General features: G+C 40.2%; 1 protein-coding gene across 2 annotated transcripts in view; it reads right to left on the bottom strand.

The window, feature by feature from the left end:
- Kiaa0232 (KIAA0232 ortholog) overlaps nt 1-23,433 on the bottom strand; it is a 65,554-nt gene that overhangs the window by 37,543 nt on the left and 4,578 nt on the right. For both annotated transcript variants that reach the window (XM_038324299.2, XM_038324306.1), the window contains exon 2: nt 2,676-3,172. In XM_038324299.2, coding sequence (XP_038180227.1) covers nt 2,676-2,906 — 231 coding nt within the window. In that variant the 5' untranslated portion in view covers nt 2,907-3,172. The remainder of the gene's footprint in view (nt 1-2,675; nt 3,173-23,433) is intronic.

Genomic DNA, 23,433 nt, shown 5'->3' with positions numbered 1-23,433 from the left:
GACTCACTGTTTCTCTGATCTGACTCCAACTTGTTGAAATGAATAAGAACCCAAAGAATACTTGACCACATCTGTCAGAATCTTGTATATGTACACTCTCCTTTGACTCCATCTGCATGTTACCCTGTACATCCCATAGCACTTGTTACATAAATACCTTGCCTTAGGAAATGTAAGCTGTATAACAACTAAGAAATGAGAAGTTAAAGTCTTACCAAAAACAACCCATTCCCTATGAACTGAAGTAGCTATGAGAAACTTCTTCATTTCTGGAATGACCATTCCATGTTTGCAGAGAGAACATCTTACTTGCCTCTCAAGAATCTATTTTACGTTTTCTAGAAATTAAAAGGCTGATCCTAAAGTAACACATCAGATAATTATAAGCTTTTCTTTTTTGCTACTGTTGTTAGTTGGTTGGATTGTTTGTTTGTTGAGACAAGGTTTATCTGTGTAACAGTTCTGGCTGTTCTGTAACTTGCTTTGTAGACCAGGCTGGACTTGAACTCACAAAAATCTGCCTGTCTTTGCCTCCCCAGTGCTGGGACTGAAGGTGTACACTGCAGCCACCACCACCCAGTGATAAGGTTTTCAATCCCTTCAAAACCTTACTAGAGCTGGATATGTTGGCATATATGTATTCCCAATACCTAGAAGACTGAGGCAAGATTATCAGTTCAGATTCAAGGATAGTCTGGGATATCAAAGTAAAACAAAAGATAAACAAACAAAAACACAAGACAAAACTTTATTTGACCTAGTTCCTAGCCAGGGCAGCAAGTAACCTAAAAGCCAGAAAAGTACAGATGTATTCCAGCCCAAGGATGCCAACAGCAGCTACAAGAAAACAGGCTCTGGGCAAGTGACATATGAAAATATTAGGAACCTCACAGAAAGTCTCTGTATTATTTACTGGTCTCTAGGGCTTTGGGAGTGGGGGTGGAGTTGGAAGGGCAAAGCCAGCTTCTTGTCAATAAAAGTTTGTTTCTGCTATCAATGTTAGTTACAATGATTTAAAACAAAATTACTCACAAAATATCACTTTCTTTGAACTAATAATTTTTAAAAACTACAAGATTGTAAAATTTGCACACAGGGTTAGCTAGAGCTCACTTTTGTGCTTGGGAAGAATGTCTCTCTAGAGGAGACTGGCAGCAGTTCTTGAAGAGTAAGTTAGTTATTTTTTAGAATCAACATTTGACTGGTTTCTGACTTTAAACTCAACACATGCATCAAAAAAAATGTTTGATGACAGACTTAAAAGTGACACACAGTGATGGCTGGTAAAGTTATGGCTTAACAGAATTTTTAAGGTACTGATTTGTTTTGTGCACTGTGATTAGTATCATTTTTAATGTTTTCTTTAAAAATATTGTATTGATTTCATTGCACTACACATTTTTCTCCACTCCTCTCTTTTCCTCCCCTCATCCCTTCTACCCTCTCCTGTGACCCTCACATTCCCAATTTACTCAGGAGATCTTGTCTTTTTCACCTTCCTATGCAGATCCATGTATGTCTCTCTTAGGGTCCTCTTTCAGATAAATACAGTATTTACCTTGGAACAGAAGGAAATAGAATAGACATGTGACTAACTTTCCTAACAGCAGAAACCAAAATTTAGGAAAGTGGTGTGCAAAGGTGGCAGGTCATCAGTGTATTCCCAGTACAGATGAGTCACAAGTCCATGTCAGAATGTAAGCAGCAAGGAGAAAGTCTATGAGGTTAACAACTGGACCAGACAGTGATATTCTACAACAATCTTGTTATTGACAGGAATTTTGAATTGAAAATTCCTCATACTACACAATGATTACTTCTGACTTGGAAAACTGGAAATCTTAAGAATGTACACCTGTGGGGCTAGAGAGATGGCTCAGTGGTCAAGAGCACTCTCTTGACTCTTGCCAAGAATCTAGGTTTGGTTCCCAGTATCCACATGGTGGCTTACAACTGAGGATCAAAGTTTTTGATCCCCATAGGCACCAGGCATGCGCATGGTGCACATATATCCACACAAGTAAAACACTCACACACATAAAATAAAAAATTTTTAAATCGTTAAGAATGCACAAACACAAGGTTGGCAAGATGATTCAGCAGGTAAAGGTGCCTGATGTTAAACCTGATAACCTGAGTTCGATGCCTGGAACCTACAAGGTAGAAAGAGAATCAACTCCTATAAGATATCATCTGATCTCCAAACAAATGCTTTGGCAATGTGCCCTTCTACTTCAAAAATAAATAAAGAATATACAAATACCAAGTTAGTCCTGATTCCCAAGAGGCAGGCCTAAAGGCACACCTGTGAGGGATTAAGGCACCTCTGAGAATGTGAGAGGGATTCTCAGGTGGATTTGGGAAGACCCATCTTCATTATGAGTGGCACATTCCCTGAGCAGAGTACCCTGGACCATACAGAATGGAGAGGGCAAGCTGACCACTAGCATGCATGCATTCACTGTTACTCTGTTCCTAACAGGATATAATGAGACCAGTTCTCTCTTGCTCCTGCAACTGTGACTGCCTTGCTATTATGAACCATAATCTGAATTTCTGAGCCAAATAAACTTTCTCCCTTAAGTTTAACTTCTGTTGGGGTATTTAATCACAAAAATAAAATATAACTAGACACAGCCATCAAATGTCATAAAGCACTTAACACACATCAATACCTGTTCCTGAAGGTCGTAGTCATAGCTGTCATGCAGCAGAAGACTGAGGATATACCGCGAATAAATCATGGCATCAATGCCACATTTCTCGAGCTCTTGTCCCAGCCAGGTTTGCACTGGGCCCAATGCATGAAGCAGAGACATGTCAGAAACAGACACGGGGCCTGGATAAGAATGTGAGGTGCTTTCAGATGGCAAACCATCCACAACAACTGTACAGACAGGGCGCATGAACTTAGGTTGCTGACATCCTTAAAACAAAAGGCATTTTCTACAGCGGATGTTCTGTTGGTATCCGGAGAGAATTTCACTCCAGCAGAAAGGAGAGGAGCTGGACATGGAGGACAGGCAGTGACCGCGCAGCAGTCAGCTCTCTACAACACAATTTCCCTCTTCAGGCACGACCAGTGAGTCAATACCATAATAGCGACACACATGGAGATGCAAGTTTCAACTTTCATTTCACATTGAGACCAAATGTCAGTCTCTGGCGGAACCTACAGAAACAAACAAACAAAAAATGAGTCACATGTAGATACAAAGTCGTGAGACAACTTTTATCTTGATGTATTAATTAATTATTTATTTAGGTTTTTCTTGACAGGGTTTTTCTGTGTAGCCCTGGCTGTAGTGAAACTCACTCTGTAGACCAGGCTGGTCTCCAACTCAGAGACTCACTTGCCTCTGCCTCCTGAGTGCTGGTATTAAAGGTGTGCACCACCAATGCTCAGTGAGGATGATTTTTAAAAGAAGGTGTTCCTCCTTTTAAAAATGTAACTGGCAACTTGTAACATTTTTCCTGTGGAGTAATTTCAAACTAAGTGTAGTTTAAACTAATTTTAAACTATGTGTAGCATTTTAAACTAAGTAAATTTAAAAATCTGGAATGAGAATAAGGGTGACTGATCTCTGCTTGTGCGCAATGACACTAATGATCATTTCCTATCTCAAGAGGCTGGACTGGTAAAATGTTTATAGAAAAATCTTTAAATTTAAATTCACAAGTCATTGTTATGTATTTAGTATGGCTAAAAACTAGGGATGATAATCAGGAATTCATAAAACTGGAGATGAAGCAGACCTGTCTTACAATCACAGGCGACACTGTCAGATCTGCTGTGGCCTCTCCTAACTGGACTTCTGATTCACTCTTCCTTTAACACCATCCCCCAAACACACTTTCAATATGTCTAGTAATGAGTTTATTTGTTCATCTTTTAGGTTTGGGTTTTTTTAATGCTTAGCTACGTAGCCCGCTAAGAAATAAAAATGAGGGAAGCAACATCGATCAGCTTGTGAACTTCAGCCCCCAAGCATGACTCAGAGCAGCATCTTCAGTGAAAGGTAGACAGACATTCCTTACAAAGACGTACTCCTGAGTTTCCCAGGTGTCAATAAAATTTACACAATTCAATATACAGAAAACAATTTTAAATCCACTGTACAATTAAGTCATTCGACTAATATGTGTTAGTAAGTGTTTTGCTACTTTCAAAAATCCTCACAAAAAAGGACTCCAAAAATCCTTTATTAAACTATGAAAGGTAATTTAAGTTAAAGCAAAGATTTTTCTGCATTTTTCAATCAGCTGATGTTTTCCAGCTGTCTCTCAAAATTACAACAGTTTCCATAGTTTGGTTCCCAGGCAAGATTTCTGACAGATACCCATAAAAACATCCAGTCCTAGCACACTTGAAACAAACTGACAAGTTACTGAAAAAACAGCCAAGACTTGAAGGGACTTGAACAGCTGAAGGAGAGTAAGGGAATCCAGGCAGCAGAACTCACAGGGCATTAGAGAAAGGTCTGCACAACAAAGAAACATCAGAGCTGGGTGTGCATAAGTAAGGAACTATCCAAGGCCAGGACTGGAGCACAAAGGTCCTTGTGCTCACAGATAAGCATTAGGGAAACCACTAGTGCTAAACACACAGGGTTGTCTTTTCTTTTTTTTTTTTTTTTTTTTTTTTTTTTGGTTTTTCGAGACAGGGTTTCCCTGTAGTTTCTAGAGCCTGTCCTGGAGCTAGCTCTTGTAGACCAGGCTGGCCTCGAACTCAGAGATCCTCCTGCCTCTGCCTCCCGAGTGCTGGGATTAAAGGCGTGCGCCACCACCGCCCGGCTAGGGTTGTCTTTTCAAAGGGAAAAATGCACAACTTGTTTGCCCCAGAAGATAGATGGAAATGAAGGTGGCTAATAACCTAGGTCAGTGGTTCTCAACTTCCCTAAAGCTGCAACCCCCCCACCATAAAATTATTTCATTGCTACATCATAACTGTAATTTTGCTACCATTATGAATTGTAATATCTGATATGTGACCCCTGTGAAAGGGTCCTTTGATATCACCCACCTCTCCTGGTCTCGGTAACCCCTGTGCTATCTGTAGGGCCAGGACATACCTGACTCCCCCAAGCTCCCAGAACCAGGACCAAAGATGGCTAATGAGCTAAATGATCTCTATGCTATCTGTATGATTGAAACCACACCAGATCCTCCGCTAGGCCCTTAAGATAACACATGTAGCATATATCTCTAGAACCATCTTCATGGAATAAGCAATAGTACTTGGAGAAGAATTTTGATGTAATTATGTTTCCTTGTGCACATGGGATTGTGTTACACCAGGAAATATTTTACCAAATTGTGCGGTACTTAACTATACCTACAATAAACTGTCGGGGTCAGACTCTAGCTGTCTGAACCAAGCTACTGAGTCATGCTGAATGGTATTTCCTTCTTGCCTCACATAGATAGTTACTCTGTCAGCTCTGGTGGTAACAGAGGCCCCCACAGCACAGGATGAATCCATACCTGATCCCCCAACAGCAGCAAGCAGTACCTCCAGCCAAGTCAGGAAACTCACAACTCAGCAAGTCTGGTCTTTGTATTTGGGAAGAATTAGCCATTGTCTAAATACTGGTCTGGTCCTGCCTAACAAATCTTCTGTTGGTTCTTTTTGGGGGGTGGTGATGGTGGTGATAGTGATGTCTTGAAACAGGATCTCGTGTACATCAGGATAGCCTGGTCTTGAGCTAATCCTCCAGCCTCCATCTCCTAACCAGGCACCAGCAACCATGACTAGCCCAAACAAATCTTACAAGACCCCAAAGAACCAAACTGTTTTCAGTTAACTTTACTGTGCTGTCAGAACAAAGCCCAAGAATATTTATAGGAATTCAAAAACACCAGGCCTAAGGAGATAAAATTTACAATGTCTGACAACTATTCAAAACAGGAGACAAAAATAAGAAAAATAGGTTCACTTAAATAGGCTAAAACTTACATGCATGTGCGCACACACACACCCTATGTTTTTAAATAATTAAATTTCAAAATTGATATAAATTAAGTGAGCAAGACATTCAAGCAACTCCAAGTGCATGAAACATGAAGAAAATGGTTCAGCACAATAAAATAATTCCAACCTGTAACCAACAGAAAAATCCTAAAGCGGCCAGAGTAAAGCAGAAACATTGTGTTCAAATGTTAAGGACAGCATCCTGTTTTGGTTGGAAACCGTGTAAGTAATGGGGCAAGACTTAGAACACCAAAGCACCCATCACCCTAGTACTCCACACTTACAAAGCTACCTTTCAAAGCCAAGGTGAAATAGACTTTTTCAAACATGTGAAAATTGAAGGAACTTATTCCTGACAAAACTGCCCTACAGGAAATATGCAAAGTTCTCTAGTCTGAAGTAAATTTATTCCAGAACAAAATGTGGATCCATTTAAAGAAACAAAACACAAATGCCAGTTACATCTGTTTCATTAAATATCTTTAGGGGCTAGCGAGATGGTTAAGCAGATAAAGGCACTTGCATCCAAGCCAGGAAGACCTAAATTCCATCCCTGAAACTCACATAGTAAATGAAGAGAATTGACTCATCCAAGTTGTCTCTGACTTCCACGTGCATGCTGTGGCACACATGCATATGCATACACTCATGCACACACAAACTTGTATTAAAAGTTTTTTGATTTAAATGTCTTGGGGGCTGCAGAGATGGCTCAGTGGTTAAGATCATTTGACTACTCTTCCAGAGGTCCTGAGTTCAATTCCCAGAAACCACGTGGTGGCTCACAACCACCTATAATGAGGTCATATTCCTTCTTCTGGTGTGCATGAAGACAGAATACTCATATATATATATATATATATATATATATATATATATATCATGAATAAATAAATCTTTTAAAAATTAAATATCTTGCTGAGCATGGTGGTACACGCTTTTAATCCCAGCACTTGGGAGGCAGAGGCAGGTGGATCTCTGTGAGTTCATGGCCAGCCTGGTCTACAAAGAAAGTTCCAGGACAGCTAGAGTACTATTACACAGAGAAACCCTGTCTTGAAAAAGTCCTCCTGTTTGCATTGCATGGTAAACACTCTATTAACTAAGTCACCTTCCTAATCCACAGTATCTTTATGGCATGATAATACAGATAACTTCTGTACTGTTCCTAGACTCTTCTGTTCCAGTGCAGCCATTCACAGAGTGGCAAGGAGGGACAGCTATAAGAACCTGGCTACTGTGGCAGTCAGTACACTTACTTTGGGGGAATCCTACTAGCACTAGAATATTTCTTTCAGTTCTTCTACTGTATATGCTTTCTATAAGTTTTACAAAAGAGCTTTTTAAATAGGAGTACACAATTTGAGCACCTGAAAGCTTAGCATCTCTTTACATCATGTGCTAAACACAGCATGAAAATGTTTCGCCTCCTTCCCAGCAGCACTGTCAAGCCACACCACTCTAGAGCACCACTGCACAATCCAGGTTAAAGTCAGTTTCTTGAGCTGAGTAGGGCAGAATATGTTAGAACTGTAGTGTCCTGGAAGCTGGGCAGGAGAATCTAGAGTTTGAGGCCAAACTGGGCTAAAACAGTCAAAAATAACAAAAAGGCGGTCTTTCTGTCACACTAGCCACACTTCAAGTGCCCAAATACTACATACATCTGATGATTACTATGAGAATATGGGACATTCACGCTGACCAGAAGTTCTACTGGACACTGTCTTTGACTCACTCCTGCAAATGACCATTGCTAAGCTAAAGACTTGTTAACCTTTGAAACAGTTACAAATCCCTCTCCCATGAAGACAGGGTAGAAATCATGCTTTATCAGACTTAATTCCAACAGTCAAATTAAACTACAGCTCAATGTACTTGTGGATGGTTCAATGACAAGGTCAGACTCTATGGGACAGTGAGAACAAATGAAGCTTATTTACAATGTAGAAAAAGTCAGATGACCAGGGTAACCAGGAAAAAGGGTTCAGTTAAAAATAGGTACACAATGCTGTAGAGGGACAACCCCCTAAATTTTAACATCTTAACTCAAAAGGGCTGCAACTCCCTCATGCCACATGTTTCATCTAGCTATGGCAGGGATGGTCAAGGCCGTCACCACCAAGTGTGATCCACCTGGGACACAGGTAACAAAATAGTTACCATCTGGAACCCAACTAATATAGGGACTGAAGAAATCAAGTATGTTCCAAAATATGCTTTCACGCTCTGAAAGTTGCTTCTTGGATGAGAACTGCTCATAGTTAGTCAGCTAAAGCAAACCCTCTGGCCTCACTTTAACAGGAACAAGCGACACCAGTCACAATGACTTCAAGTGGCAAAATAAGAGGATATTTGATGGAGGAGGGTCATCTGTCTATGTGTTACTTTCATTGGTTAATAAACTGCCTTGGCCCTTTAATAGGACAGAAAATTAGGTAGGTGGAGTAGACAGAACAGAATTGTGGAAGAAAGAAAGCAGAGTCAGGCAGATGCCTCAGGCAGACTCTCCTGAGATGGACGCAGGCTTAAGAATCTTCCTGGTAAGATACCACCTCATGGTGCTACACAGATTACTAAATATGGGTTAAAGCAAGATGTGAGAATTAGCCAATAAGAGGCTAATATGGGCCAGGCAGTGTTTAAATGAATACAGTTTCTGTGTAATTATTTTGGGTGTAAAGCTAGCCAGGTGGTGGGACGCAGCCCGTTCGTTCCATCTACAGAGTGGTGCCCAATGTGGTAAAGAACTCCACGTAAAAACCTGAGAGAGCTTAAAAAGGAGAGAGAGTTTAACACAGCTTTTTGCTGTTTGCTAGGGCATGCTGTAGAGAAATTTCCTGATTCAGCAAAAGTGGCAAAAAAAAGTCGCGCCAGCCATTTTAAAATGTGGCTTCCTGGGCCCTGCCGCTGGTGCAAACTCCGGCTGTGGAGCATTTCTGGGCCCACTCAGAGTTGGGAACAAAGTAGCTGAGACCATGCCTGTGGCTCAGTTCCTTCTGCCTGGATAGGCCATGGGATCAGGTCTACTAAAAATTGGCAGTTTTGAAATACCAGTTTGTGGGCTGTGCTGCCATTGTGATCTCTGTCTGGCTCCTGCGGGAGACAGAGCTTTTGAATGGAGCATTTGGAGTAAAGTGCTACGATTTGTTTGATGGCAACTAGACTCACTGTGTGCCTGAAAGGGGAGCACTACTCACAGCTCAGAGGCACAAACAGCTCCATGTTAGCTGTGCCTTGCGCATGGCTCAGAGGCACAAGCAGAGAGGCTCTGCCATGCTGAACTGTGCTGAACTCAGGCAGGATCTATTGTAATTACCATAATAACAGCACAGTTAAGGTTTAGACTGGGCAGGAAACAGGTGGTACCATATTACCTCTACATGGTGCAACTTAAGTTTTTAAGAAGTGCTTAGCATTTTAAGAAGTGCTCCTGGATAGTAAAAAAATTACAGATTCACAATAGGACAGATTCAGACATAAAAGACCTTTAAATGGGTCACAATGTTGGATGAGTGTAGGTAGGCTTGGGAGAGAGAAGAAAAAAAATAGAGAATAAAGTTAATGCCTAAAAAAAAAGGTAAAGTCTTTAAAAAGACAGAGTACAGATAGTTAAATAAGCCACGTAAAAATGGAAAATTCACGGAGAGTCTGGATTCTTTGTATTATTGTGTTTTCTTTGAATTTTTTGACTGTGAAGGAGCTAAGTACAAAAAAGCATTTCATTAAATGGGCTGCCAAGCCGAACCTGCATATATGTTCTAAAGGTATCTTGACTTCAGAATTTGGATCTAAGGATATCATGCTTTGGAAAAGAGTTTCTTCTTTTGTTTTCACAGAGGATGAGACCCTGTGGATTGCTTCTATCCCAATATGGTATGATAGACCACGCCTTCCTGAAAGGTTGCTGTGAACACCCTCAAAAAATTACTTCACTCAACTGCCGACCGAGATGTACCTAGCACACAGGTTATATACCATGAAAGACCTGAATAACAGCACCCCATTCAGCACGAAGCAGTCTGGAGAGAATTGCGCCCATATTCCCAAATATTGCTTATAAATGTTCTTTTACATTTAAAAGGGGATATGATATAGATATGAATAATTTGCATTGATATGGATTTTGCTTTAGTGATTTAAATTTAAGGTCAATTTTATTATATGTATATGTATTTCTGCTCTTGATTAAGGTATTGTGATTGTGTAGTTCATTTGTAAAATGTAATGTATAATTAGGAAATATAGGTTAATGGATAATCATCAATAATAGTCGTTTGTAGTCATGTTAGTTAGACTTTTTAGATATGCATAGATATATTTCAGATAGTCATTCTTCATATCTTTCAAAGACTACAGAATATGCCATTTAATGTTTTAATAACTTAGGGCTTTTCATGACAATGAGACACATCTGCTCCTGGCAGCACCGATCTACTTCAAGAAGATGGGCATCGAAGAGGCTCCTTATGGAGTTTGATAGTCATTTGGGCAAGAAACTGCTCTTGCCTGGACTACTGTATAAACTGGACACAAAGAACCCACAGAGAGAGGACTGCTGAACTTGCCTAAAGGTGAGATGGTCTTTCAGGGTTCCTGATTCATGAAAGAATCTGCAAGACATTCTGCAGGACACAGCAGATAGTGACTGAACTGTCTTTGAAATTTCCTGCTTCATGGAAAAGTCTGCTGGAAACTATGGGCCTGTAGGCCGAGGATGGATGCTCCAATGGTACAAAAGAACTTTGGGTGACTGTCCAGGCAGCGAGATGTCTCTGTTATTTCTAGAGTTTTAGAAGTTGCTTATTTCTTGTTTACTTAGGTAGTATTATATCCTTCTGGAGTCTTTGATGGAGTTGAAGAATGGTTAGTTATAGTTTTCCATTGTTATGATAAAAGATAAAGTAGATATAAATATTGTAACTGTAATTCTTGCTTGATAACTGTTTTGTTATATGTAATTTTACTATGTTAAGTGAAAGCCTTTCTTTTTTGTTTAAACAGAAAAAGGGGAAATGATGGAGGAGGGTCATCTGTCTATGTGTTACTTTCATTGGTTAATAAAGAAACTGCCTTGGCCCTTTGATAGGACAGAAAATTAGGTAGGCGGAATAGACAGAACAGAATTCTGGGAGAGAGAAAGCAGAGTCAGGCAGACGCCATAGCTCTCCTCTCCAAGATGGACGCATGCTAAGATCCTTCCTGGTAAGACACCACCTCGTGGTGCTACACAGATTACTAAATATGGGTTAAAGCAAGATATGAGAATTAGCCAATAAGAGGCTGAAAATAATGGGCCAGGCAGTGTTTAAATGAACACAGTTTCCGTGTAATTGTTTCGGGTAAAATTAGCTGGGTGGTGGGAAGCAGCCGGCCGCGCCTCATCACTACAGATATTAGTAGAAAATATTTAACGTTGTTAAAAATTATCACTCTAGGGGTTACAGAGATGGTTCAGAGGTTAAGAGCACTGATTGCTCTTCTAGAAGAACCAGGACTCAATTCCCAGCACAAACATGGCAGCTTACAACTGTCTGTAACTCCAGTTTCAGGAGATTCTACACCCTCACACAGGCATATACAAGTCAATGCTCATAAAAATTAAAGAAAATATTTTAAAAATCATCACTCTAGTTAGGGAAAGTTTTAGTAGCACAAATGAATTAAAACTGTAAAAGAAAAGTGATTCATATGAGAGAAAAAGTAATTATTCTTAGGAAGGTTTCAAACAGTATGAGTACTGTTGAAATGGTAGTGCCAACAGCAGTGGGAGTCTAGCCTCCTGTCTCCATTACTCCTCCAGGTCATCATCTCTGCCAGCACAGGCAGTCACCATCTTTAGCACACCGAGCCATGACATCCTTTTAGACTACTTCTGGCTTCTAGGGTAGGTTTCGTCATAAACGAGGCTGCAAGGCTTCCAGTAAAAACTGTGACACACTCCATGTCCTACTTATTAGCAGAATGCTTAGGCCTTAGCAAGTGATCAAAACTGCATTGCACTAATGATTTCCTAAGTTCAAACACAGGAGAATAAACTCCAGAAGAGAGGCTTGGAAAATAACAGTGTAGGAGCACTGTGAGGAAAACAACTGTGAGTTTACTGGTGTGGGTATAAGGCCTTCACCCAGGATTCTAACTCACCTTTTTCCACCTGACATGTATCACAGGCTACCTTCCACCAGGCCCTGTGCACAGTACTGCCAACACAAAGACAACAACCCAAAGGTTTTATCCCTCAGTATTTTCCAAACTCTTCTAGTAGGCTTTGGCTTCATTCCTCAGTATGCCAACTTCCACTTCCCCGTGAATCCTGCAGCCACTCTCTTCTATCTCATAGGATGTTTCTGCAGCACCTGCCCCAGTCTGTGTTTTAACTAATCCTTCCTCACTACAAACAGCATGCTTTTTGTTAACATACCTGGTGCTAAAAGGTCTTTATTACTTGCAGGTTTATTTCCATAATTATTTAACTTGGGTATCTATAGGACTTTTACACAGAGACTAGATGGATAGATGAATGGATGAATGGAGAGATGGCTCAGCAGGTAAAGGCACTTGCCACCAAGCCTTATGATGACTTGAGTTCAATTCCCAGGACCTACATAGTGGAAGGAAAGAGCTGACTTTCTCAAGCTGTCCTCTCACCTCCAAATGCATGCCTACACAAACATAAACACACATATAAATAAATGTTTGAAATATAAATAAATGGAGAATGAGAAGGAGAAGAAAAGGAAAAGAAACAGAAGAGAACAAAGGCAAGGATATCTGAAATCCTAAGATTCTGGCTTTGAGAAACTACTTTTTTTTGGGGGGGGGGTCTGGAAATTCTATGCAGTGCCTGCCCAGCAAGCATGAATTGCACAACATGAAGTAGTTATACACTTGTAAACAAGCCTTGCTAGCTATCTTCAACTCCAGCACACTCTGCCCAACAAACATGAAGTGTGCCCATATATGAAGCAGTTACATACTTTTAAATTACTTTTAAATAAGCCTTGCTTGCTATTCCTGACCTTGGCACATGATTTGAAGTAGACACTTCTCATTCTCTTTAGGAAGGGCCCAGCCTCCAAAGCCTATGTATAACCAAAAGAAGAACCATGAAGTATCTACAGCCCAAACTAAAACTAGCACTGAAAACAGTAAAGAAGGGCTAAAAGCTGATTCAGTCAACTTGCTTCCTGTATGTATCTAAAAAAACTAAATACAAATGGACAGTTCTCTATACCTAGTTTTCTGCTCTATTCTATGTGTTAAGTCTTAGGAAATGAAAAAAAAGCTTATTTTTAAGAAATACAATAAAAAAACTAGTATGGGACCTCATTCTTTTTTATGACAACAGGAAAAGCTGAATAAAGATTAAGCAACTGCATTTTTACTAGTCAGTAGCAGAAACAAAATGATAATCTATACTAGGAAGCATAGCCTCCCCACTAGCAATTAAAATTCTTTTCATACCACAGGACTATTCTTAGATTACTACCTGATACTAACTTAGTAAATATTTTTATAAAATAGAAATGCTCAGCCCTAGATGGAAAACTATTATCAATTTTCTCTTCCCTCAGGCTCTGAGACTGTCACGGTCAGAACCTAAGACTGGATGAGATGCGCTATGGTAGGGCACAGACATTGCACCCGTGAACTACTGTAGCTGTAGTTTCCTACATAAGAACAAGACATCACAATCAGCGAGCATTCCAACAAGTAGCACGAATTGGATTCAGTGGGGATACAAAAATAAATAAAAGGAGAAGTGCCAGAGACCATGGGAGTACACACAGGTGACACCCCACCAGATGGTAACTCTGATGGGGAGCCCCACGTGGTAAAGACAATGGGATAACTGTAATGACTGGTGGTGTGGCTGCATTAGAGAAGAAGGGAGGGGATGGACTGTCTTAGGAGGTGTCTGGGAAGAGTAGAAAGGGAGTTGAAGTGGATATAATCAAAACGTATTGTATATATGTATAAAATTGTCAAAGAACAAATAAAAGGATTGGTTTTGTTTTGTTTTGAGAAAGAGTTCACTATGAGGCATAGCTGGCCTGGAACTCACCATGTAGACCAGGCTGACCTCAAACTCACAGACAGATCTGCCTGACTCTGCAAGCACTGAGATTAAAGGCAAGTATGACCATGCCCAGCAGAAAGCTGTGCATTAAAAAGAAGAGGAAAAAAGACAGTAGTTTAGGAGCAGGGCATGTGCTGGTAGGTATGAGTCTGGGGCAGACCAACAACAGAAAAAAAAGAGGAAGAAAAGAAAGAAAGAACAAAGATAAAGACAAAAGGAAGAACCAAGATTTAATGAGTCTAGTGTAGGTGAAAGCAGTAAGTTCTATAGAGCGCTGACTAGATTTCCATCAAAGCAGAACAATCGTGAGCTAGATTATATGTATGATAAGTCAATAAAGGGAAGAGTTTCCCATCCAATCTGGACCAATTCTCTATCGCCCCCGCAACTGTCAAACATGCCCAGATGTGAAAGCTTTGATGGGTGTCTACTAATGTCTCTGGTTTGAAAAGTTATGTACTGAAGAAAACTTGTGCATCTTCTCACTTTACAATAACCAGGGCAGATGCTCAATTCACTTAGATGTATTAGATGTTGAGTACTTCAGTAGGGTTACAAAAGTAGTTTATTTGCCTTTAAAAAAAAATTCTCCTTTTCCCTAGCAGGGGCAAACTTCATATTCAACAGTTTACAAAATTAAAAAACTTAAGAGATGTGAACCAAAGGGAACGGGAATTATATACACAAATGAAATAGACAAACTGAACCTGTGCAAAAATACACAGCCAGAAAACAAAAGCCCAAGGCAAAAACAAATGGAATGGAATCCTAAAGGATTTCTCAGAAAAACAATTAAAGAAAATGAAATTAGGGCAGGTAAGATAGCTCAGCAAGTAAAGGTGTTTGCTGAAGCCTGGCTATCTAAGTTCAATACTGGAAACCATATAAAGGTAGAAGGAGAGAATCAACTCCACAAAACTGTCCTCTGACCCTCATACACACACACACACACCCAAAGGCAAGGCACATGCACCCACACATATATACATTACACACAAAAAATGATAATAAAATTCTTTAATTTTAAAAACCATGAAATGGATGAAAAATAAACTAAATTTATAAAATTAAAACTTGAAATAGGAACAATTAAAACTTCACTCTAAAATACGCATTTAAAATTTCTAATCTGGGAATAGAAGCACAGCTATTTAATCCTAGCACTCATTTTGAGACAGACAGGTGGATCTTTGTGAGTTCAAGGCCAGCCTGGTCTATACGGTGAGTTTCAAATCAGTCAGAGCTACATAGTGAGACATCGTCTCAAAGACATTTTTTTTCCTAAGCAAGTTTACCTAGAAAACAAACAAAAGAAGGTTTTCAAAAAATCTGTTACTGCAAAACACGATGAAACCTGTGGAGAGAACTGGCATGTAGGTGAAAGAGTTCCCCCTTCAGATCAGACCTGAGCAGAAAGGGACAGCTGTTCCGTACACTGGCAGTGCAGGTGCCAGAGCAGGAACAGAACACCTACCTACCAGACAGACTTATCACCAGTCAGCTGCCTGGAGGTGAGGGACCACAGAGCTATCTTCTTGCAGCTGGGGTAACCAGCCAAGCAGTTCTTGCCAGGCAAATGAAATCAAAAGGCTGGTCAATGTTACAAACCAGGGCTGCAGCCAACTGAAAGTTATCAATCGAATTAATTCATTCGGTTGTATGAAGTGCTACAATTTTCCTTCCAGGACACTTTCTGGGCCAGTCTTGTACTGTGGAAATTGCTCCACAGGGACCTATCATCTTTCTGTTTTCTCAGACATAGGTATTTCTCCACAAAACTTACTCTGTCAAAGTTGAAAAACATTTTATTATGTAAAATATTAGCTCACAGCACGCATATAATTTTTCAATGTAAAACTGTAGCTCGTCAAAGTGCTTAGGTATAAAAACTTCTACAGCTGCAAACTGTAAAACGTATTAAACCTACATACATGCAGGCAAAACACTCATCACATAAATAAAATGAAGAATAAGCTTTATGGACTGGAGAGATAGATGACTTAGCAGTTATGAGAGCTTGCTGGTCTTCCAGGAGACTCCAGTCCAGTTCTCAGGCAACATCAGGCAGCTCACAGACACCTGTAATTCCAGCTCATAGAATGGGCACTCACACAAATGTGACAGACACACATATGCACACACTCAAATAAAATAGCAAATCTTTTATTATTTTTTAAAAAGAATAAGCTTTCTAACAGCTACTAATAACCAAAACTATATTATTCAAACTACACTGCAGTGGAAACCTCAGAAAGATGCTGCCACCAGCCCTCTCCATCGTTAAGGAAACGTACCCATCATCCTCATCAATGGGACTACCTACCTTAATCCTGAACCTCCAAAAACTGTGAGCCAAATCTCTTTTCTTTGCAAACAAGCCACCTCAGATACTTCATTAAAGCAATGAAAAAAACTTGCTAATACACACACACTATCCTTTAACAAAATGAACTTTAACTTTAGGATTATAACATTCTTTCAGAGTCCCAGCAAAAGTCTGCAACAAAAACATAAAGACAGGTGTAGTGGCATATCTGTAACTGCAGCACCTTGGGAGGATGAAGCAGGAAAAGCCCAAATCTGGGGTTATAAATGAAGAACATCCTTATTACCTCCCCTGCCCAAAGAAAAGCTGTAGTCAGACTCAATTTTGAAATAGTGATGCATTGGCTATTACTTCAAACATGCTTTGGAAAATACAGTTGAGTTAGAAACAGACTCCAGGGTGAAAGAAAAACAAATCCCCTCCTACTCATTTAAATGTCTCTGTCCCAATTACATAGTACTAACATGCATGCACATCCATGCGCACGCACACACACATTGTACCTGAAAGTATGCTGTGGCATAGTTTTATTTTTACTCATTTACCCTCATGTGTTTTACATTCCACAGAACCAACTGACTCATGTTAAATATTTACTTGGCCACACCCCCATAAACTCCCACACACTACATTCTTATAACTCATTCATTCACTGCTCAGGCTAGAAACATGCACACACACAGAAGACTCAAATATTCTGTATTCGCTGCCCCAATGTCTGTATTTGTAACACAGACACTAGCAATATAGCAAATTCATCTGTTGAGACAATACTATCATTTCCAAATCTCTGGAGCAGATTTTAAGAGATTGGCAATACACAAGTTCCAATGACTAAGAAAAGAGATAAATGTAAAATAGCCAATATAATAAACTACCACTAATATGCTACTCCAGGGAAGGCGCTCCATGTAATATTGGAACCAACAGATGCCACTTTTGAAGACTTAATCAGTAAAGCACACACACTTAAATAGCATCATCATCATTTAAAGTGTCAACACTCAAACATAATTTGTCACCTATCTCCCAATACAAAAGGGGTGGGATGCTGATAAGACAAAAAAGACAGAATGGTATGGACAAAGCCTAGCAATGGGAAAAATTTGGAGTTTTCAACAGTTACCCCAAATACATTTTGAAAGATTAAAGTGAAAAACAGCAGATAATATCTAACAACTGATTCTCCACTAACCTAAGTCATATACAAAAACCTATTTACCTACAGACAAGCTTCCTCAAGATAGTTTAAGATTCCAAATTGAATCTATGCAAAAGCCCTCTCCAGTTCATTCCTAAGCCAAAAAAGAAATGTAGATATAGCTGATGATATGACATTTACTTTATATACATGTGTTAGAATTAAATCTGTGGGCACTGTCATAATAAAGTAGTGCAAACAAACCCAGGTGCTGGTGGCGCATACCTTTAATTACAGCACTCAGAAGGCAGAAGCAGGCAGATCTTTGTGAGTTCAAGGTCAGCCTGGTCTACATGTTGAGGACCAGAAGTACATAGAGAGACCCTGTCTCAAAAAAAAAGCGTAAATAATCAACCATGTCAATACTATGATTCGACTCCAGAATATCCCCGCAGGCTCTTGTTTAAATTGCTTGGTTCCCAGATGGGCATAATTTTGGCAAGTGGGACCTAGCTAGAAGACTAGGTCATGGGGAAAGATGACCTAGTTCCTTGGGAGTATATCATCTATGACCATCCTATCTCACCATGTGCTTCATCATCCACCATGATGTGAACAGCTTCTGCCACATGCTTCCGTTTAACTTCCCAGCCATGTCTTTCTGACCTGAAAAACTGAACCCATGAACCTAAATCACCTTTTTCTCCTGTAATTTGTTTCTGTTGGGCATTTGGTTACAACCAATGAAAAGTGGATAAGAAAAATGATACCAAAAGAAGGGTCTCCTGAGACTATGTCAAAGTAGCCTCTGGAAATAACGTGTGGGAAAAATTTAATGAGTTTACAGAAATGGGATAGAATGCTAAAAGACCATCATATATAATGCTGGTGGGGCCCAGAAAACTTCTGTGGAAAGCTGAGTTTAAAGCTAATTGACTAGAAGTTGAAGAAACAGATCAGTGGTTAAGAGCACTGGTTGATCTCCCAGAGGACCTTAGTTCAATTCCCAGAACCCACAGGGTAGCTCACAACTGCCTGGAATCCCAGTCTCAGATGACCAAGCACTCGCTTCGGGCTTCCTTGGGTACTGCTCACACCTGATAAACACACATGCAAGCAAAACAACTATACACATAACATAAAAATAAAGGTTACAAAATCAAAAAGCTAATGGGCTAATTACTGTGGCAGAAGAGCATCTGAGCTATGGCACTGTTGTTACTGAAGGCTTCTAGCCAGATTTATAGTGAGAACTGACAGCAAACAGAACAGAGGATTTGACAAATGTAAAATCTGCACAGAATAGGATTGAGCTGGAAGCTGTAGACAAAAAGTGTGTGATTATTAGATACTGGAAGCCAAGAGGTCTATCAGTGGACAATAGGAAATTGGCCAAACTCACCTACGGCAGGTTGCAGGGGAATACAATTAAAAATTCCTGTGAAAGGCCTTTCTTTGATGGGAGCTGCCTAGGGGAATGTTTCCCCAGGTCCAGCTAGCTATCCAAGCACTCAAAAACCTGCTATAGTTGTGCTCCAAAGAAGCCTGGTTACTGACTGAATTGGAGTTAAGCCACATGATGGATACAGGTTTTGCAGGTATGCAGAATGCTACCGTTATATAGAGGCTTCTACCCAGATTTGTTAAGAAGGTCAGGCAATGTGTAACAAGGTCAGATTCCTTGAGAGATCATGCCTAAAAGCTGTGATGGTGGGGAAAAAAGCCTAAGTAATGACAGACACCAAGATATTGGAGATGTCAGGAGCATAGAACATCTCCTGAAGAAAGATACCAAATGGAACCAGTACAGTGGAGAGATCATGTGCAGTGGGGTAGCAAGAGCTACCCAGGTCACTGAAGCTTGAATCACATCACTACCTGCCCCAGGAGCTACAAAACTTATTGTTTGCCAACCTGGGTTTCAACTTTGCTTTTGCCCATCCTTTCTTGCTATTCCTCCATTCTATCTCCTCCCTTTTAGGTGGTAATGTTTAGTATGTCATTGTACACAAAAGCATGTGATTTAGTTTTGACTTTACAAAGTGTTAAGTACTTTTCTCACTGTTGTGACAAAGTATCTGACCAAAGCATCTTAAAGGAGGATTTGCAGTCCATCATGGCAGGGAAAGCATGGCTGCAGTATATGGCGACTAGTCATATACTGTCTGCAGACAGGAAACTGAGAGATGAATGGTGGTGCTCCGCTGGCTTCCATTTTATCCTAGACCTCAATCTGTGGGATGGTGCCACCTACATTCAGAATGGATCTTTCCTCCTCAGTTAAACTTCTGTGAAAACACTCTCATAGATATGTCCTGACATTTCTTTCCTAATACTCGAGTTGACAATGAAAATTAACCATCACAAACAGACAGGCCAACAGCTAAGAGGCTACTTTGAATCTTATAGAGACATTGGACTATTTTTTGCAAGTTTCTTATTTTTTGAAATTACAGTATAATTATACCATTTCTCCCCTTCCCTTTCCTCCCTCCAAACCTTCCCAGGCACTCTGTTGTTGTCTCTCAAATTCATAGCCTTTTATTTTCTTTAATTGCTTAGATATAAAAATACATGTATATTATTCCCTCAATATATAAATACAACCTATTCAATCAATATAAAGTTATCTGTGTGTATATGGTCTCAGGGCTGACCACTCGGCACCAGACTTTTGAACAATGTCAAACTGTTAAGAAGTTGAATTTGAATTAAATGCATTGTGCATATGAGATGACCATGAGCCCTGGGACATGAAAGGCCAAAATTAAGAATCTGAATATGCAATATCCCCTACCGGCTCATGTTCTGAATGTCTGGTCCCTCATTAACAGTGCTACTTGAGGACTGGATGCTTCAGAGGTGGAAGTAGCTGAAGGAAGGAGGTCATCTGGAAAGGAGTGACTCTGGGTTTATGTTATCCCTGCCCATTTCCTGTCTTACTTTCTGCTTGCTGGTTTGCTGTGATATGAACAGCCTCCACCATATGCTTCTGCCACCATGAAGTGAAGTGTTCCCACATGCTGTCCCCAGATGAACTAAAATCCTATGAAACCATGAGCCCAAAATTACTGAAGTTGTTTTCATAAGGTACTATGGTAACACCAACACCAAAGTAGCTAAAGTACCAAGCTCTAGTGTTTTCTACATCTGTTCAAATGAGCTAAAAGCTGTCACTTACTGATACCTGCTATATATTGGGCCCTGCACTAAGTCACAAAATTCTCCCAAAAAGCTACTTTGACCCAAGGCCTTTCCTTCTGAAATCACAATGCAAAGTGATTCTGAGTTAATTCAGTCAAACATCTAATGAATGAGTACTGTGCAAAAAGATTATACTGCACATTAGAAAGAATCATCAGCCACAGAGAAACTCTGTCTCGAAAAACCAAAAAAAAAAAAAAAAAAGAAAGAATCATCAAATAAGAGTCTCCTTTTTTCCCTCAAGAAATTAAAATCCAGGCGATGCCTCCATGCAAAACAAAAACAAAGAAACACACAAAACCCTAAAATGTCATAAGCAAGCATCAACAACAAAACAACTTGAGGGCCGGGCGGCGGTGGCGCACGCCTTTAATCCCAGCACTCGGGAGACAGAGGCAGGCGGATCTCTGTGAGTTTGAGACCAGCCTGGTCTACAAGAGCTAGTTCCAGGACAGGCTCCAAAGCCACAGAGAAACCCTGTCTCGAAAAACCAAAAAAAAAAAAAAAAAAAACAAAAAAACAAAACAACTTGAGGGACTAGACTAGACTTAACTGCTTGAGGTTCAGCGGTTAAGAGCGCTTATTGCTCTTGTAGATGACCCAGGTTTAGTTCCCAGCATACACACTGAGCAGCTTGCAACTGTCTATATCTCCAGTTCCAGGAGATTTGGCCTCCATAGGCACCTGCACACGTGTGATTCATGCACATCCAAACATGCTCATAAAATAAATTATAATAATAATTAAATTGGGGGGGAAAGCTTGAGGCATCAGGTAAACACTATGTGGGAGATTAAGTTCATTCTTTCTGAAAATCAGGTTACAGAAGTACAAAGAATATGTCAGCCAAGTCTTCAAGATTTCAGTGGCATGAAGGGTGGAAAGGACAAAAACAGGAATGGGACAATCATGCAATAGCCAGCAATTTCATATAGGATACAAGGTGCTGTGGCTTGAATCTGAAATATCCCCCACAGGCACACATGCTGAACACTTGGCCTTCTACAGATGAGTGGTACTGTACTGGGAAATGCTGGAAATCTTAAGGGTCAAGGTTTAGCTGGAGGAAGTAGGGCACTTTGATAGATCTTAGGGATATCTTATTTGTCCATCTCTCATTGCCCATGTCCTCTCCCCTTCTCTTTCTCTCTCTTCCTGGCTGTCAGGAGGTAAGAGACTTTGCTCTACCATATGTCCTTCCACCATGAGGGTACTGAAACTACAAACCAACACAAACCTTTCTCCCATTTAGTTGTGGTTGTCAGATATTTTGTCATGATGATTAGAGTCTAACACAGAAAACTGGTCCCAGAAAGGTGAGGTCATTGCTGACGACTGTTGATGTGGCCTTTGACCTGGCCTTACAGCAGGAATATGAAAGACTTCAGAAAAACAAAGTCAAGAATGCTAGCAGCAGAGCTTAATGGACAATTTTGGTGGCAGCTCAGAAGACCAGAAGCCACTAGGAATGTGGACAATAAAGACAGGTTTCAGATGGAAGCAAAGACTGCTGGAATCTGGACCAGAGACTGAACATGTTACATTATAACAAAATCAAGTCTAAATTTTATCCATTTCCCAAAACTCCAAACTCTGTGACAGGCTGAATTTACAAGTGACCCATTAAAAATGCCACGGTAGCTGAGCGTTCCGGCCATGAATGAGTTTAGCTAACAGCTCCTAAAATTTACAAGAAAAGAGCAAAAAATGCTGAAAAGTTTGCAACGTGGTCAGAAAAGCAGCAAAGGTAAAGTTGAAGCCAAAGAAAATGTAACTACTAAAATAGAGCCAATATAAAAAAGCCAAGAATTGGCATCAAGAAAAAAGGTGTCTTCTGGGCATCTCAGAAACTGGCCAGACCCCACACATCACAGGTTAAAGGGTAGTAAAACATAAACTAATTTAGAATACTTCCCCCTTGAGAAGAGAGCTTTAAGAACACCACGACCAGACAAGGCCAAGACTACCTAGGAAGCTGTTTCCCCAGGATTTGTTTTACTATGAGACTGCTGTAGTTATGGGAGCCTGGCTACTCCTATAGCAGGTACTACTGGGTGATGTTGGGTTAGTAGGCAAGAAAAATACAATTAAGGGCCATAGGGGCTTCCATCCAGATTTCAAAGAAATGCCTGAGAGGTCAGGAAATGTGTGATAAAATTAGGGTCCCTGAACTATGACAGCCGCAAGATGGCACTGAGTGGGAGCAACACAAGAGAGGCCATATGGGTTGCATGCAAACAGCAAAGCCAAATGGGCAGAGCTGTCCAAATCTATTGAAAGTCACAACACACTTCAGATAACAGACTTGGAGCAACAAGATTTAAAGTTTGCCCTGTTAGGTTATGATCTTGCTTTGTTCAGTCCTCAATGGTTAATCTGCTATGCTTTTTAGAATGGAAATGTTTATTCTGTGCCCTTTCGTATGCAATTTAATTTTTTTTTTATTTTACTGGGACTTGTAGCTGAGCGACTGCCTCAAGTCTCAGAAGAGACTTTAGACTTGGGACTTTTGAGCAATATTAAAATATAATACATTAGGACTCATGAAATAGAGTAAATACATTTTGCATTATGAGGTGCCCATGAACCTTTGGGAACTGGGGTGGAATGGATCAGTCTCATTTGAACATTTGGTCTCCAGATGAGGGCACTATTTTTGAAGGTGCTGAAAACATTAGAAGGTGAAACTCAGAAGAAAGAAGTAGGTCACTGGA

Source organism: Arvicola amphibius, chromosome 1, assembly GCF_903992535.2.
Source record: "Arvicola amphibius chromosome 1, mArvAmp1.2, whole genome shotgun sequence".
NCBI lineage: Eukaryota > Metazoa > Chordata > Mammalia > Rodentia > Cricetidae > Arvicola > Arvicola amphibius.
This window is presented reverse-complemented; position numbering and strand designations above follow the sequence as displayed.